The sequence below is a fragment of the Anopheles stephensi genome, chromosome 3, assembly GCF_013141755.1.
Source record: "Anopheles stephensi strain Indian chromosome 3, UCI_ANSTEP_V1.0, whole genome shotgun sequence".
Lineage (NCBI taxonomy): Eukaryota > Metazoa > Arthropoda > Insecta > Diptera > Culicidae > Anopheles > Anopheles stephensi.
In genome coordinates this window covers 42,040,688-42,059,209 of record NC_050203.1, presented here as the reverse complement: position 1 = coordinate 42,059,209, position 18,522 = coordinate 42,040,688, and the positions used below count along the sequence as shown (strand labels likewise).

The 18,522-nt window shown below is 45.5% G+C and overlaps 1 protein-coding gene across 1 annotated transcript; it reads right to left on the bottom strand.

Annotated features, from left to right (window-relative positions):
- Positions 1–1,661: 1,661 nt before the first annotated feature.
- On the bottom strand, positions 1,662–4,326 carry LOC118512343 (putative fatty acyl-CoA reductase CG5065). Its single transcript, XM_036056629.1, has 7 exons — positions 3,532–4,326; positions 3,119–3,427; positions 2,941–3,026; positions 2,374–2,857; positions 2,236–2,306; positions 2,029–2,154; positions 1,662–1,933 (listed from the first exon to the last, which is right to left on the bottom strand). Exons 1-7 carry the CDS (start codon positions 3,739–3,741, stop codon positions 1,711–1,713), a joined length of 1,509 nt encoding a protein of 502 aa, XP_035912522.1. The 5' UTR covers positions 3,742–4,326; the 3' UTR covers positions 1,662–1,710.
- Positions 4,327–18,522: the final 14,196 nt, after the last annotated feature.

Below are 18,522 nucleotides of genomic sequence, written 5' to 3'. Positions count from 1 at the left end.
ACCCGTGAATGGTGTAAAACATGAACAAAAGTTCGAATTTTTCGAAAACAAAGTATAGCGCCATCTAGCGCTGGGTGCAAGTACCATGTACATTTTGAATCATTCGATTTGCCGTCGGATGTATCAGTTCATAAAATATTTTGAAAAACAACAATATGTCTGGTATTTGGAATAATTATTGCCTCTTATTTTTATTGCAAATGTACCACATTTTTTTACGACGCCCTGTTTTGAAGCTAGGAATTACAGTTTGGAATTCAATCGTCGATTGATACTATTTTGTTGTTGTTTTTTTTTAAGTATACATTACTGCTTTCGTATTTTCAAAATTTTAATTTCAATTAATTGCTGTTACAAATGTTACAAGTTGTCGTTGGCTGTATAGTTTCTTCTCCTGGGCAAACCTCGAAATGTATTGGGCCATACTACGTACGCTGTTGGCTGAGAAGTGTTGGCTTGGTTGACTACAATTTTCCGTAGCTGATAAGTCAAGTCCAGCAAAACAGAGAGATGACAGGGCGGATGGGATTTGAATTTGAACTCGGTCCCTTCGGGTTAGTAACTCACGGTCACTAAAACTATGCCAGCAGGACGCCACCAAATACCTGCATTGGATGTTATCAGTATTCCAAAAATTCATTCGACCAGATTGAACTGGTCACCTAACCAAATGAAGCTGGTCCTAACAAAACATCAAACGTAAAATATGTCAACAAATATACCACTGATTCTCGAGAAAACTCCCGCTTCTAGCCTCCTTGATCATACTCTTAACTGGTGAGATATTCATTGCTGTGCGCGATGGAACGGCTCTCGTGTGAAAGACCGGTAACGCTATCTCTTGGCCGAAGTGGAATTGAAAAAAACATTTTCCTTAAAAAAAAGTGTGGTTAAAATATCCGCATAATAAATAGCTATTTAAGCAGAAATAAAGGATTTCTTCTGTTCTGCAATAAGAATCTAAAGAAGCCAGTTATTAGAACCACATTCACCACATTCATGAAAAACATGTTTCTGTTAATTGGAATGCATTATTGTTCAGTACAACCGGCAGTATAATTGAACCGCTCGGAGACGGAACAAATAAATTTGCCAACCATTGTTCCCGACAAATAATCCAAGAGCCGCCGTTAACGATTATGAACTCACCGGACCCTGGCTCGCGGGTCGACGGGCGCCAATCGCTTCACATCAAAACAACAAATAAAGCACAATTGCACTGCACTCGCAGTGCAGCACCGACTGCATCGCCGGAACTTGCCGACCGAATTGTGAAGGTGAATGGTGAAAGGATTTTGTTTGTCGTATAATCTTCATGCGACCAAGGTGAAGAATAGAGGCGCTTTCAGACGGGCGATGGTGCAATCCGCGACCTAGGACAAGGCAATAAACAAAGCGCACCGTTGCCCTTGCAGCTTCAGGCCCGCCAGAAACCTTGAGTGATTTGATCTCTTCTGGACTCGTCATCCGTCCGCGTGGCGAAGGCGAAAGAATTCGAACGTTGACACTGCAGTGTCGTGACATGCCTGTTCGTTCTTTTTCCCTCTCTTTCTCTCTCTCTCTCTCTCTCTCTCTCTCTCTCTCTCTCGCTTTATTACATTATGAACGCAGTAATCTTCGTCGTGACGATGCACCATTTGCATTCGGGAATAAAATTAGGCTCCAAAATTGCAACGAAAACCGGAACAACTCGTAATGTTTATTGCAGCACTACAAACTTCCAGCAAACATTGTCCTACAAACGGCCACCAGCGTTAAGCAGCAAGCGATAATCTGAATGATACGATCGGCGAGTACCATACGTGCTAGCTTTCGTTTGGCGTACGGAATCGTCTCGTCCGGATCCTTCATCAGGTAGCGTCTGATGGTGAGGTACGCGTTCTCGAGATATTTGCCCGTCAGTGACCGTGGCATGTACCATCCGAAGGTGCTCCTGTCGATGAAAGCCAGTGTCGATGTCAATGAAATTTTAATGGCAAACGCAACAGCGGGAACGCTTTGTCGCACAATTTGTCCGAGTGCACTTACCGATCCTTCTCGTCTAGCAGCTCGGCCAAATTGTCTGTCCGCTTTGTTTCGAATTCCCACTCATGCCTGACGAAGTAACGCAGCGACATTTCGGAACCATAAATTCTGGATTGTAATTTCATTAAACTATTGCACGAAAGAGAATTGCACGAAAAGGGAGCTGGTAAAGGTCTTTTGTTCTGTGGAGAGTGATTTTTTAAAACTCACAATGGTTTGTGTCCAAACATTCTGATGAGCAGATCCAACAGAAAAGATGGTAGAAGCATGGTGAAAATTAGCTGCAACGAGAACAAGACGGCAGACAGTTGCTTGAACGCTTCTTCGTTCGCTCGCCGTCGCCCTTACCTTGAAGTAGTACAAAGCTTTCCAATCCGTTGGATATCCCCGAGGCACCCAGAGCATGCGACTGAAGGGTACCGCATAAAGGTATTCCTTGCCGCGATCCAACATTTCCTGGTATTCCAAGGACTGCTCGTACGTCACGGCACTGTTGTAGATGGGCAGATGGCTCGGCCCATAGGTACGTTCGATGGTGCCCCGTTTCCAGGCGGCCAGGATGATGGTCTTCACGACAACGTCCACCGGGATGATGTTGATTCGATTTCTCGGCCGGAGGTAGGCCGTCCTCGTGATGCCCAGCCCGGCACTGACCAGCATTCCCGTGGGCCCGTTAAAATTGTCCACCCATCCGCTCATCGGTTCCTGAATGGTAAACAGCACGACCGAAGGACGCACGATGGCCAGCGGCAGCTCGTTACTGTAATCGTTACATACCTGTTCCGCCAGCCCTTTGGTGTATGTGTACGTGTTTGGTGAGTTGTGTGAAAGTCTGCAGAGGAAGGGGCAAGTTGATCAAAGCGAAGCAAGGATGAGTACGGTGGATCGTGTCAAATGCCGCTTCTGGTGGCTTACTTTTGCATCAGTGCGTCCAGCGTTTCCGGTTCGTAGCGATCGACGGCTTGCACGAGCTTCTTCCAATCGTACTTCGGTGGGTAGAGCTAAACCGACACAGAAACGGGCAATAATGCACGGACGCGCATGTGAGTGTAAATGGCTGGCGAAATAGATGCTGTGCGGTGGTTTTGGATACCTTTTCCTCGACGTGACGATTTTCCGGATTGCTGTACGCGGTCGAAACGTGCACAACGGCCCGCAGCTTGGTGGTTGTCGTTTTGAGCATCTCGAACAGCTCCTGCGTCGAGCAGATGTTCGTTTTGATGGCATCTCTTAGCGGATCGTCGAACCTAACGCTGGCGGCCAAATGAAACGCCACCGACACATTGCTCAGCCTCTGGATGTCTTCCTCGTACATGCCCAGGCGCAGCTGTGTGATGTCACCGAAGATGGGGATCACCTTATTCAAGGCGCCTTTATTCTCCTCCCTTAGCCGATCAAACAGCTGTGGGTGCGTGCGTACGCGTGCAAGGATTGGAAAGAACGGATGGAACCCATAAATTAGTAAACACAAATCACAGAACGCATGGCAACTTCCCGCACACTCACAGGACAACTGACGAGTTCGGCGACGCGTGTTTCGATCGATTTGCCACGCTTGTTACGCATCAGCACAAAGATGCGCCCGATATCTGGACAGGAGCGAAGCAGCTTCTCGAGCAAAACCTTCCCCAGGAACCCCGTTCCACCGGTAAGAAAAACGTCCGTATTGGCATAGAAATCCGTCACGGATTCGTAGCATCCCGACTGTGCCGCCATTTTGCACTGTTCCGACACCTCTGGGATGGATTGCGCTCTCGTACGATTGATTTGGCACTTGCACTTGCTCTGCACTGCACTGCCCCGAAACGGCTGCTCGACTGCGATCGATATTGATCCACTGCGAACGCCACACTAAACCGCGAACCGACGATCGCCCCTGGCTTTATGCGTTTTATCCTGCCACGCGACCCGGCCGATGCCACGCTCGAATCGGCAGCCCAAGTCAACCAAAGCCCAAGGTCCTGCCGAACCAGCGCGATGTAATTGAAAGGGATTGTAACCTCAGCCGAGATCGATGACTCGCTCCGATCTACAATCCTTGCGCATTGCCAGGTTCAAGTACGCGAGTGGTAGTTGCCATTGACATTGAAGACGTGTTGTTTGCTGTAGGGCGCTGCAACCGTCCGTCCAGTCTGCACGGACTACTTTCTCTTTCGACTGCGTTGTCCGACCGTTCTGGTGCACGGCGCCAGATCTCACACACGCATCTGAATCGCACACAAAATGGCAACGCTGCCGAGCGCTTACTGAAGCGCGATCGCTCCGTTGCACTCGTAAAGTAGTATCTTTTGAAGGAAAAGTCCCGCACTCGAGTGCACTCCCGACCCAAGCAGGCAAAGGGGTTTGCTTATCGGTGCAAATTAATTCCAGAACGGCGCAGAAGAGTTTTTGATCGTGTGTGGCGCCGTCGTCGGTACGGTTGCCCTTGCTAGTGGCGGCGGTGGCTTTCTTTCGCACCGTGCCGGCAGTCCAAGCGGTGTTATTGAATATTAATCGGTGGATGTACAAATATTGCATAACTGCCTGTTAATTTGTAGCAATATTTAACTCTGCCCGCCGTTGATAGGATCGAACCATCTCGAGTTGGTAGTTGTTTGTGTGAACGCTCCCCTACAATGTTGAAGCATAGTGCCGCGCGTCAGTGGCGTAGTCGGAAGCAAAACATTCAAATGTTTTCCCCCACGGTTTTGCGTAGAACTGGAGCGGTAGGTGGCTCAGCAGCAGGCAAATTGGTACAACCAATCGATCCAATGGGAAGCATGCACACTGCACGTTACATAAATGGAATTTCTACTACTGCAGCTATTTATACCCGGTCTGTCGGCCGATCGGAGCTTAGCGGTATTTGCATATCCACCTGTGATTCGAGCGCTTTCCAGCACCTCGCGTCATCCGTTGTTGCCCCCCCCACCCCCCTTCCGGTACAATCGTTCACATCCGGCACACGTGCCGGCTACCTATGACGCTACGTGGATTTTCGGTACGCCAATCTGTGTATTTGCCATAACGCCAACCTTAGCTAACATGCCTGTTGCACTGGGTCTGTAAACCACGGCGCTCGAACTTTATGATGAGTGATAAAACCTACTTCACCCCAGTGGTGTGGCACGGAAAACACATCACCGAGAGCTCGGTAACGTCTCTAGGTCACTTTTTAGGGCCGATATAAGGTTATTTTCACTTCACTAACCACATCCTTCAGCTGTGGTTCGAGACTCAACTGTACGATTCCGTCGGCGATGTTTAATCGCTCGAAAGCGAAGTAGGTACAACTGTAACGGCGTTCATTGTTTGAACGCCTCAGGGATTGCCGCTCGAAAACTTTGCCATTGAATGTAGTGATTTGAGAGAAATTTTGTTCCTGCTAAAATATAATCCACCGAAAGTAGTCTCCTTTCGAAGCTAAACCTTTTGAATGTTACCGCTAATCGATACCTTTCCCGTGCCGCAAATCATCAAAATCGAAACCGGAATCCTGTACAACTTGACACGCGCTAGAAAATGTCAGCAACTTCCGATCGGGTACCATTCGCGTCCTTTCCTTGCGATCCACCGTTGATTGCTCATACAATTTTCACTGCATTCAAGCATATCAACGCACGCTTTCCGCTGATAATACACGCTTTTCAGCACGCCATCATCCCTCATTCCATTGAAATTACTTTGATTTACAAACTCGTGCACCGAACCCACCGATCCGACACACAAAAGGCAAACGTAAATGGAATGATTGTGCGACCCGTGCGACTATCAATTGAATATTTGATGCCAGTGACTAGTGAGCTGAGCTGACGGAACTGGGTGCCACACCTTCGTGACAGCGTTTCCGCTTCCTGATCCCGAGCTCTCAAGCGTCATCGGAATGTTTGGAGTGCTTTTGTACTGTCGTCGGCTCCGGTGTTATCGGGCTCGGGATGGCAAGCGGCGTTCCTTTCATTAAATAAGTTTATGCTCGCGCTTGATTTCGCTGCGGGAAATCTAGCGTTCCAGGTTCGATTAGAACATGGACGAGAGCGTTGATGATGGCATACTAAAACCCGGGCACTCATGAACGTTGAGTAGGACATTATGTTTTATTTTTTAATACTCAGTGATATCCCTACAAAGTTGTAATACTGTGCATTGGAAGCAGACCCAAAACCCAAATGTATTTGCTTCACCATCAGGCCGCTTATCATCGAAATCGGCAGCCCAGTCATTTCTGCATCGTGGCCAACCTTTAAGATCTACAGCTAGAGCAGCGAACCAATTAGCAACCGCATTCCTAAGTCGCGTTCCTGTCAGCATTCCATCCACCTCACACCCAACTTCTATTACACCTCCAGCCTCATCAAATGGTTAATGCTATACGCAGAAAAACGTTGGATGAATTTAAGGATTCCTTCCATAATTAATACCCGCAGCCGTAATGCTTAGGAAAATCTTTAATATTCATGTGGCGTACTTACTCATAAGCTATAATAGTTTGAAACTGAGAATTCTCAAGAAAGGTCATTTCTTGTAGATTACTTTAAATACGATATTTTCAAGATAAAAACAAAAAACTCTAAACTGTATCATCTTCTTGGCACTACAACCTCGACCAAAGTTTCCTGGCCTGTCATTTCTGACTTGATTTTACCCGCAGCCGGATGGATAGTCACAGTCCTGCGTTCCAGGAGGTGGTCTTGGACGGGTCCTTTGATCCTCACGTATCCTGATTTCTTAACTTGTGTCAATCAGGTTAGAAAGAGGGGCGCTGCTAACCATCCGGTGTCTTTACACAATTTAAATAGCCGAATATTGGATCTACCGGACTCCCGCAATCGATTCCATATTTATAGTCATAGACGGCTGATGTGATGTGGTTTGCCGTGTCTTACTGACATTTATTGCTGCTGTGCTGTTCCTGAGTCATCCATCTACGGCAGGCCAACTACATTAAACGTGCGGGCAGTTTTGTGTTACGGATCACTAACCGCTATGTTTAGCAATAGAATTTCTTCAACAATTATTGTATGCTATATTTCTGAATATTTCCAGTCAGACACAGCGTATACGATAATGAATTTAAACAGCACAACAATAATTTAAATACTTTTATGCAAAACATCCTTTTTGGTGTTAATTAAATTCAATAATAACTACTTTACTAATATAGAAGAACAAAAATTAAGATAACGAAATTAGAAACGATCCCGTGAACAAATTGAAAGGAGGTTAGTTAGTATGAGTCAATTTATTTTCGGAGCTAGTTGCATATTATTTGAATTTGGTTAACCTATTTACGGTGATCAAATTGAGGAATAAACAATAAAAATGTTGTTTCTCGGCTAACTTTACAGATTTAAGTCATTTGTTGGAGAGGATCGAACTATTTGCTAAAAGGTAATCATCGCCAAGATGGGATTAGAAAAGTTTTTAGTATCAGTAAAAAAAAAACACATTTTCCTGGATAAATATGTGTAAATAATTCTTAAAGTGAACCCCGACCAGAGTAGAGATATAAAAGCTCAGTCAGCTTTGAAACACCAGTTTATTAGTTTGTTTCACAATGTGTATCTTCTTCTTTCCTGGCCTAACGACCTCCTAGGAGATCTCCTTTCACATTTCATTACGATTCGCTTCCACCACCTCGCTATACATACTACATCTTCGGTGTCCTTCCACATTGTTCAAGATGCAATTTAAAAGCCTTTAAAAAGATCACATAAAGCAGACACCGAATGCTTTTAATATACGTCGCTGCCCATGTGGCTACATCTTCGCTGCAACTGGCCAGGAAACTTTTTCCAAGAGATCAAGCCTTTACGTCTGGGGAGGAAAAGTACCGGTGCCAATACAAACATCGAATATTTGTGCCAACCGCACAGGCAGCCCCAGATAGTCGACCTACATTACTCATGTGGAAATGCAAAACGTAAAAAAAACTACAACATCCTGTCCTACATCGAACGACACAGTAAACCACACCGTCCTGCTTTCGTGTTTCGGCTGGTGCTGTAAGGCGCAATCTAAGCGGTTAGGGGCATATGTCCTTCCACGACAGTTAACATTGAAGCAGGCACCTCTGGGATGCTTGAGAACGGTCCATATCGGCCTGGCTGTCTTCAGCGACTGGTAACCAATTATTCTTACGCTAAGAAAGATATCTTAAAAGAAACATATCTGCATTAGTGTTCCTGTTGAGGCGGTAAAGTAGGAATGTCCTGTTGTCGTGGACAAAGTTATCGTAAAGTTTGGTGTAAGCCGCAAGCTAGTTTGGATTTTGTTTGGCTTACAGGCATTATGAATAAGATTAAATCAAGCATGACTAGCGGCGGACGGTAGGGAATCCAATTTGTAAAGGGATGTTTCCTTTTCTTAACCCTATTTCGGGCAACCGGCTACCCGGATAGCCAAAGCGATTTTAATTGCTTATATATCCGCTTCTAGCTATATGATATATATCTGAGTCGGTTTATCCTGTTTTCAGCACTTTTTTTTTCGAATACTCCTGCTCCAGGCAACCGGGTTACCTGGGTAACCAACAACTTTGAAGGCTTATCACTGTATAATGTGTAATCTAACAGCGATGCAATGTTCTAATGAAAGCTTGAATGAAATTAGCTTATTTTCTTTCTAATAAAATACATATGTTTTTATAACTCGAAGTTGCTTTCAAATTAACATTATTGTAAGATGGCCGGCTATTTTCTCCTAACATGGGAAAAGAAAAAAAATATTTTACTACTTTCAACAATTTTGACAAAACAAGGCTAGTAATAGTTACAAGAGCTTTATATTACAAGTCTATGTCGCGAAATTTATAAAACAATATTTCAATACATAAGAAGTCGCTCGAGGTGATGTGTGGATTGATGCCGCTAGCGCTACGTTTAGAGCTACTCTCGAGCTACTATGAGAGCCTTCTCATACGCTCTACTGTCTCCAACCCATCGATAATCGAGAACTTCAACACACTGCATGAGACAGGATCAAAATGCAAAATTCATGAGCACATCTCATGATGATGATGATGATCATGATATCAGCAGTCCAGAAAATGTAAATCGTGCCAGCTGCCAATCGTCCTGCAGTTCTCGTTTTATGGTAGATACCTCTTTAAAACAGGGTACAAAGTCTATCTTTGATAGTCTTCGTAGGACTACAATTCCCAGAATTTTTGTGGAAAAGTATGGCCATTTGAACCGAAACCAATTTTATACAGACGGATCCTCCTCAGAGCAGGGCATCTGTTTTGGCGTATCGATTCCGAAGCATGCTTTCAACTACGCCGACCATGCTCAATCTATATAGCGGAGCTCGTCGCAATCTTTTACGCCTTATTGATCATAAGTGCTTGTCCTCCAGACGAATATTTCATCTTCTCCGACAGTAGAAGCGCTGTCGAAGCACTAAAGTCTGTGAAGGCAATCAAGAGCCCAGACTACTTTATGAAAGAATTTTTAAAGGTCTTAAGCTCCTTGTTTGAAAAATCTTTCCGAATATCTCTTGTTTGGTTGCCCGCTCATTACGGTATTCTAGGCAATGAAAGTGCAGATCAATTGGCCAAAAAGGGCGCTTCGGAAGGGTCTCTATTGGATAGGCTGATCCTGCCTCACGAGCACATGCGTGCCCCACAATCTCTCTGCATGGCACTCGGTGGCAGAGTATGTGGGAGACGGATGAGCTTGGAAGGTTTTTATATTCGATCACTCCCCAAGTTTGCTTGAAGCCCTGGTTCCAAGGCATCTCAGGAGATCGTGCGTTCATTCGAATGAAGTTTAGGCTTAGATCTAATCATTTCGCATTGGGTGCGCATCTTCAGCGTACACGGGACGGGTCGACTCCAAAACATGTGGCTGTGGCCTCGGATACCATGACGTAGAGCATATTCTATGGTTTTGTCTGGAGTACGATGCAGTACGACCTTATTGAACGCAGTTCGAGACATCGGAAGAACGCCCAGCGTTCCAATTCGAGATCTGCTGAGGGACAGGGATGATGCCTACATGAGGACTATTTTAGAGTTCTGCCGAGCGAATGGTATTGTAGTTTAGTACCTTACCTTTTTTCCTTCCACTCTTAATGTTTGTCTGTTATATGTGTTGTATCTCGCTTGTATGTATGAAGTTTTAGTTTGAATAAATACCGTTACAGGATATCGCGCTCTTCATTATAACATACAGCACGAAGTAGTATAACACATTATCTTCAAATATACATTCGATTCTTATTTTCATTTGTAAAAATTGATGATTTATATAGCGTACATATAGTACTGGCACTGGTAACAAAATTGAGAAAAACTTACGTTAGACTCGTGGTGTTTATGTAGTTGTGGGAATTGGTGAAAATTATATTAAGTACATAAAACATTAAATTTCCTGGTTTTTCATGTTTCATGTCCAAAACTGACGAAGCCCTCTTAACCGCGTTCGAGAGCAAAATGCTCAGAAGGATTTTTGGCCTCGTATGTGTGGAAGGACAATGGGAGAGCCGCTACAATGACGAGCTCTACGACAATCTTACCATCGTGCAGCGCATTAGACTCGCCAGGCTCCGGTGGGCTGGTCACGTCATGAGAATGACACCGGACGACCCAGCCCGTAAAGTCCTTTTAGGCCGTCCACAAGGACAGAGGAGGCGTGGTAGGCCCAAATTGAGACAGGAGTGATGGCGTTGATGCGTCCGCCAGAACGGCCGGGATAACGGATTGGCAGACGACGGCGCTAAACCGTGAGCGGTATACAAGGATTGTTGCAGCAGGCCAAGACCGCAAAGCGGTTGTAGCGCCTGATAAGTAAGTAAGGTTTTCCATGTTGTTGAAAACTTGAGGCGACATATTCATATCGATGGAAAGCGGGAAAGCTAACTAAACGTTTATCATCAAAAATTGCACCGGAATCCGAGAAAGTAACAAAATTTTATAAGCTACCTAGGAACCCTGGTACGCCTGAAATTTTTCTGGTTGTCGGTGACTGGGTTAAGTACCACAGCAAAGCCTCACTTTAGCTCTAAATTTGAAACATTACTGGCGGTGGTACTAATGAGGATTTGCATGAAGTACGAAAATGTTGACGCAAAAACCATTTGCTTCGAGTACGGAAAATATTTTAATGGACTTGATAGATTTCATGCGGCCCAAAACAACAGTTTCTTTGGTGCATACTAATTCCTTCACCTATCGATTTTATGTATGTACCAGGGAGTCTACCAAGCTAAGCAATCCCAGTAGGCTAAAAGTCATTCGCTCCTGACCTATCCAACCCAACGATAGCCACTGGACACGGGAAAGAACTATGAGAACGCTGACCATAATATTATCCTATAAACTACAGTTACAACGCTTTGCGATCCGATCGACACGGTTCACGGTTCCGCCGAAAGCAACGTAAGAGGTTTCCAGTCCAGCAAAAAGCTTAATATCGGTTGTATGATGTTTTAATATTCTCCAACGATACGCGCTTACGCTCCGTGTCCAGTGCCCCGCGGGCGTTCACTTTACGGCGAATGAACCGTGTACCAATCCAATCGTTTTTGTCCTTCCGAGCTTGGTCCGGGATTACGGGACCGTGAGCGTGGATCCTGTTTTCCCCAAGCTAAGACTGGCCATCCATCCGGTGAAAGCTTCTCGCATGGTTCGAGATTTTACATTATTTGATTTGATGCTGTGTGTGTGTGTGTACCGTGGCATTTTTGTTCCGAGGCGCACAAACAAATTCGGATGGGTCCATTTCGATTCCATTTCGGCAAGCGGATCCAGCGTAGTATCGAAAAACGGTGTGGATCCCTCCCTGCTCATTCAACGAAACGCTTTGATCTGACTGAGACTTCCACATGTCAGCGGCCGACCGGAGCCGTCGTGTTTCGGAGGCTCGCATGGCAAGATTTGACTCGCTCCACATTTTATTGCCTGATTTGCTTTGACTACTACTGCTGCTGCCCCATGTAGCGATGGCTTTGGTGGCCTCCGCCAGCCGAAGAAAATGATACCGCCAGGAACAATGTCAAACCAAGGGAACTTCGACTTTGCCTGGATAATGTAAAACTCAAAACATTTTGCTCCAAAGTTGGCCCGGTGCGTGTTTTTTTTTTTTTTTTTTTTTTTGTTTGGGTTTGTTTTGCCCACACGGGCACGTGTCGTCTATTTGATGTCGTTGGTTCGAACCCAACGGTTACCGAGCGAGGAGCGAGCAGCAATGGCAATGGAATCCAATAGCCGGGAGCATCCCCGTGCGTCCCCCGGTACAGGCCACAGTTTACTTGCACAGCAGTGCGAACCCGGCGGCCCAAAGTTTATCCATTACTCCGCGAATAATTTTACCTATTGCCGCAAGAGCTTGGCTTTTACTAGTGCGGTTCTTGCGCTTGCTTTTTATGCTTTGATCTAGCTGCAAAGTTGACCAAAGCATCGTTCGTAGGTGCTGTCAAGCGGAACGGAATGCGGCGATAGGTTCTCGCTCTCTGGCCAAATCTTGCTGCGTGCGATAGGATTTTAGGTATGCAGCAGCAGCAAAAACAAAAAACTCGTTTAACGCTAAAACGCTATCAAACGTTTAATATCGACACAAAAGTTAGTGGATATTGTGTGTGGTGTACGTATTACCGAAGAAACTTGAGTGTTTTGAGATCGAATTGCCCTAGCCTGGAACACACATCGCCAGGATGGCTTTAAGCGCTAAAAGCTCCAATACAAACCCTATCCGGAACTCGCCTCTCCGTATTACCATCTCATCGTGCCGTTGTGTTGGATGTGTTCTTTAAAGTTCGCCAGCATGCTCCTTCCAGTCTGCCACTTGCTAGACTGTCAGTGCCACCTGTCTGTCGTTCATCCTCGTTCGTTCCTTAAAAGACACCAAATGGTTTCCAAAGCATTCGGCCCGAGTGAAACCGGCATGCGAAAGAAACGTCCAAGTCAATCATTATTTTTTACTTAACTGTGTTTCGCAATCCGCTTAACAGACTGCCAACGGCTGAGAAACAAAACGACGACCCGCGTGCAATGTCTTTTTCAAAAATAGATATACATATTCCACATCCAATGTTCAAGCGCCTCGAGAGCTGTGGCATCCCTATTTTCCCCCTGTTTCTTGTTTTGTTCTTTATCCTGTCGAACGTTCTGAAACGCCGTGGCGCCGTGGAGCTGCTGGTCACGCGAGCCGCAAGCCAACTGATTAAAGCCCTTACCCTAATCGCAGTCATCGTGTCCCGTGTTCCGCGCGGGGATCAGCATACTCCCGCAATGACAATGTGGTCACAGATTAAGCTCTCCGGTGTCTTTACGTCTCAAGACGAAATGCATTAAAATGGCCCGAGGGAAGCGAAAAGGGTGGTGGTGGACGATAAGCGAAATCCGCGATAAGGGACGCCCGACCGGAGCAGCATCAAACGCTAGCAATGTGATGAAGTATACGCAGGATGTTGATGCCATTCCGCCAGCCGTTCGGTGGCGTCCCTGTTTTCGTTTATCGCCTACATTTTTCCAGCCCTTCGTACAGTAATGGCGGGCTGAAAAACGGCACACAAACACACACACACTCAAGCTTCCGTCGGTAATGTCACTCCGGCTACGTTAATGTTGCCGTAGTAGCTCACGTGCCATGCCGTTTGCCAAGGATGTTTCAAGGATTAGTCAAACGAGAACCCATACGGCCTGCCGTGGCATGAAAAAGAAAAGCGCCAGCGTTACCGATTAGGCATTCATCACGGTTGGATGTTACTTTAGCGCCACCAAAAAACCACATGTTGGCTCTTATTCGCCTCGCTGCTGCTAAGCCAGCAATTCAAATCCGAAAATCACCACGTGCTGCGCTACACGACGTGTAACGACGCCGTGAAGGGACGGTTGCCTACTGATGCACGAACCGACACGGCACATCAACCGACAGTCGGCACTCGCATCTTGACTTTCCCCTACTTCCGGAACTGGAACGGAACAGAGCGCCGACTCACCACCTCCAAGGCAGGGGAGTTTGTTTTTGTTGACGTCTTTCTCGAACATCGACAAGTAAGATCAACCCGCACCCCCACTACTATCCCTTAATCGCCCAACCCGAAAAGGAGGCCCCCGCGTCGAGCAGGAGGTAAAAACTGAAACCGAGATGCAGCGAAAGGATAGCGACAACATATGGTTGTTATTGTATTTTATGTGTTTTTACGCTTCGCAAGTTCATGCTCGGCGCGTTAGTAGTCCATCCGCCGGAAGCCTTGCCACAAGCGTCCTTCCCAATCAAAAAAAAAAGTGGGTGTCATGCTGCTTAAAGCGAGTATAGTGCGGTGCCGAACAATGCACTCTTGAGGCGGGAAAGCCACCTAACCATAATAACTCTTTCGTATTCCAAATGAATGACTTGTTTGGCTATATATATACGGGAGCTTACGCACGGTTTGGCACGAAGGGTGGCCTGTGTGTGTGTGTGTGTGTGTGTGTGTGTGTGTGTGTGTGTGTGAGCGGCCATGATTCTTTGCTGTTTGTTGCCATTCCATCAACGGGGATGCCGCTGGGCGAAGGGGGAGCAAGGCATGGCAAGTTTGAATGGCCGCCCTGAAAACATAGTGCTTGAAGATGTGAAGGTCACGTGGCCGCATGGGTAGCAAATTGGGTTTACAAAGAAAGCTGCGTTTTACTAGCAAAAAGCACTGCACAGGCTGACTTACTTTTCACGCTGTGTATGTATAGTAAATCTGGCTTTCGGCACGGTGAATAGCGAACTTTGCATGGAATGTTTGATTCGGTTAAATTAAAAGCTAACATTGGTGCTTTGTGTGTTCTGAGGGATGCTTGCTATTTTGTGATTGCATATCGAGATCTGATCGTTATTAAACGCTCTCTATCAATATCTCAGATGTCCCAAATATGCATTCAATGCATTTCTTCTCTTGCTCTACACGGCCATAAGCAAAAAACCCCCCGCAGAACCACGTATGTTAACCCTTTTTTTGCTGAAACATCACCTAGGGAGGGGTGAATATAGTCGTTAATTTCGCTCCACGTAGTTGAACGTTATCGCAAATCGTCCCCAAAATACGCCGGAGGACATGCGTCACAGTCAAGGCAGCAGTGAACATGTGGCACTGGTTTCGGTCGGCCCTAGACCCTAGACGACCGTTAATTGGGACTTTGTTTGATTGTTTGGCTGTGCTCTAGTTCCCCGGTATTATCCGCGGAATCGATATCTATTTTATTGGTTAGCTCCTAGGCCACCAGTCACAACATTGGTGAATGCTAACGTTCCTCGAAAGATTTATCTAAAGTACAAAGTCGTGCCAAAGCCCAAAACAGTGTTACAGTACAGTATTTTATCTCGTTTTCAGGTACATCGATGAAGTGCCGCTTCATCCTGCTAATTATGGGGGGGGACTCACTGTGAAGGCAATTTGCCGCTTTAACCGCACCTAACTAGCAACCTTTTCCTCGTTTGGTTGTACCGCATCAGTTCACCACGGGAAGGATAATTATATTTCATAATTTTCATATTTTATTCCCAGAACCCAACCCCGTTGGTAATCCGGCCGTAGTATGTAGAACGGCGATTCTGCCCGTTGGTTTCGTTGGTGGTTCATGATAGTAATGAGCTTTTTGAAGTTGTCGATTCTACCCAGAATTCGAAGAACCGATGCTATAATATTTCTGGGCCCAAGTGGCTTTTCGGCGTGCTAGTTTAAGTATTTCGTTTAGCAAGAATTATGTTACATTGGTGGTGTACAATATTTTGGTAATATAGTTTCAATGTTTCGGGCCTAGTGCCCTTATTAATAGTTCATATCTAATAATAATAGTTTGTCTCGGATGATGTGCTGAGTACGGTTTCCCTTGCAGGCAAACTCTCATACCTAAACCTTGTCTAATCACGTATCGAGCGGGTGGGTATTATGGCTTCAAGTTAGAGAAGTAAAACTTTCGTTAAGTCGATTGAATATAAGTCACTTGAGCGAACTTCACCCTTAAGCCGTTACGGAATATTTGTGTGCATCTTCAAACACCCCGAAATGTGTTGCACCCGTCGGAACCCCATTCGTTCAAGCGTTTCTTCTTCTTGTGCTTCTCTTTTTCCTTCGTGATCTTCGTGGCAAATGTGTGGTGCAATACCATTCACAAATAAAAGTCCAAATACGCAAGCCTAAGTATACTGTAAATTAGTTTCATTCGTCGGAATGGAGAATGAAAGCATGAATCGAGCAAACAAATTTATTAGCAGCAATCTGTCACTTGGCATAAATTTAATTAGTGCTAGGTCCGAAATGATTTGGATTGAACAGCAAATACTGAATTAATTAAAAGTTGTATGAATATCTGTATTGGAGGAGGAGTAAACAATTTGTTTATGGGTTCATACACAATTACTCACAAACAACAGGCGGAATCATCGAAAATATTCAAAAATGCACAAAAAAAAGCTTAAAACCAATTTTCCCTATCTCCTAGCTGATGGAGGAAATTTAGATATAATCCAGTTCAAGCGCTCTGCACTGTCTAATGAATAGATTTTTGGATTTAACGAGCTTTTGTCAAACACCCGAGCATGGTAATAAGAACTATCGCTACAGCATGCAGTGTCCACTTGGAATGCGAAATATGTATCTCAAAAACAGTCAAACATAATTATTTTCTTTTCTTTTCAACAATATCACCAATGTTTAGGAAAGATAGGCCCTGTACCAAACTCAAAATAAGATCCCATTCGTATTCATTCACCTTCCAACAGCAACCGATCCTCGTGTGTTGCAACAATTCGTTCAAAGCAGGATATCACAGCATTGTGATGCGTTGACTCAACAGCAGCAAATCCGGCGGCACTGAGCTTTTGATTTTTGAGTTGCAATTCATTCGAGAGCTCGGTTTGCTGTCATTGCGCTGGTTTTCGAACTACTTGCTAGCTCACCGACGAATAATCCTCGTTGTGGATGTAAATTTGATAACAGTACAAACCCCCCTTGCACCTGCAACAATGCAACAATCGGGTCAGCGAGTACTATACTATAACTTCCAGTCAGTTCGTCAAAGCGGCAATATTTTGGGCATAGAAAATAGCCTTTACATTGGGAGCTATCCTGCTTGAAACATTCATTCAGAACACTCCACGCACGCTCACACTATCAAGAACGACGCAAAGTAAATGGAAACGCATTGTTTCCAGGATGAAATTGTTTTTCACATCACATGTTATGTTGATGTTGAGTTTTTTTTATTATTTTACACTTACATTACCGGTCTCCTTGTGTCCCGAGAGACACTCGGCACAATACCAGAGTGTATTGGTGTTAGTGAGATCAGCAATCCTGGAAAGTGCTGGACCCTACGGATCATCATACGGATAAAGTGAAAAGGCAACCTGATTCAATTGCGGCCTGGCGGACAGTTATTCCGTGTGCAGGACGATAACGATGAAGAAACGCAAAAGAGCCGCATGTCCGAAAGCAAATCTCGACGAAGAATGCAACACCAAGATCGTTCGCAAGCGTGTCGCATCAGCTGGTAATCTAGCCGCAACGCTGGCTTCCTTAAACAAAGGTGACATCGAGGTAACTCCTGCTGCTGATCCTGATTGAGCTGATAAGAGCACCACCATGGATGGTGCTCTCACTACTGCGGAGAGCACTTTCTCTCGCAATGAAAAATAAAACCCCCACCGATACGGTGCGTAACATAAACGAAGAGCAATACAGCTCTCTCTGTGCTGCTACTTACTCAACGAGGTGAACTGGACGCATCCTCGGCAGATAATTGCTCCAGAATATTCTGCGAAACGCGGAAAGATCACGAAGCTGTCACTAGCAAATCTGACAGCTTCAACCGCTTATCTGACAGCTTCAACCGCTCAGTTTTCCTTATCGACAGCTTCAACCGCTTAGTTTTTGACCCACGACTTCCGGGGGGATAAACCTTTTCGGGTTATTCTTAGGGGCCTGCGCTTCGGCAATGAGTTGCTCGTTGAAAACATGTTGAAGGAACGCGACTTTCAGCCCCTGCAAGTGCATGAGCTACATCCTGGCGTTGCTTTAAAGACACCATCCAAACTGTTTGTGGTTTTCTTCAAAAAAGGAATCACGACCCTTGCCGAGATACAGTCCATCAAGTACCTCAACTACACCAGTGTCAGGTGGGAGCACTATTCGCCAAGACGAGGCGTAGTCCAACAGTGCCAAAACTGTTTATCATTCGGGCATGGTTCGAACAACTGCGCTAGGCTCTCTCGTTGTGCTAATTGCGGTGGAAGTTATCGCACAACGCAATGCACTGCTGAACTCGAAGATCAACGACCAGATTCTCACAAGATTTCGCCAAAAACGAGGATATCTCCTTGCTTGCCTTAACAGAAACGCACTCAAAACCAACACAATCCTTCTATCTTCCGGAGCATGCTGTTGTACGAGCCTAGGAAGCGGTGAAGCAATAGCAGTGCATCGGTCTCTTAAATTCCGTGTACTTCCTCTCGCACAGACCAAACTGGTTGAGTCTGTTGGAATACAAGTCTCCACTACACAAGGAACGTTCCGCTTCTATTCGGTTTATTGTGCGAAGCAAGCTAGGGG

Bases quoted from the DNA above. Each gene is read 5' to 3' on its own strand.
- LOC118512343 (XM_036056629.1), bottom strand. From the start codon at position 3,741: ATGGCGGCACAGTCGGGATGCTACGAATCCGTGACGGATTTCTATGCC. The intron at 3,428-3,531 runs GTGAGTGTGCGG...ACGCACCCACAG, and splicing joins CCGAACTCGTCAGTTGTCCT to CTGTTTGATCGGCTAAGGGA. The intron at 3,027-3,118 runs GTATCCAAAACC...GTGTCGGTTTAG, and splicing joins ATCGTCACGTCGAGGAAAAG to CTCTACCCACCGAAGTACGA.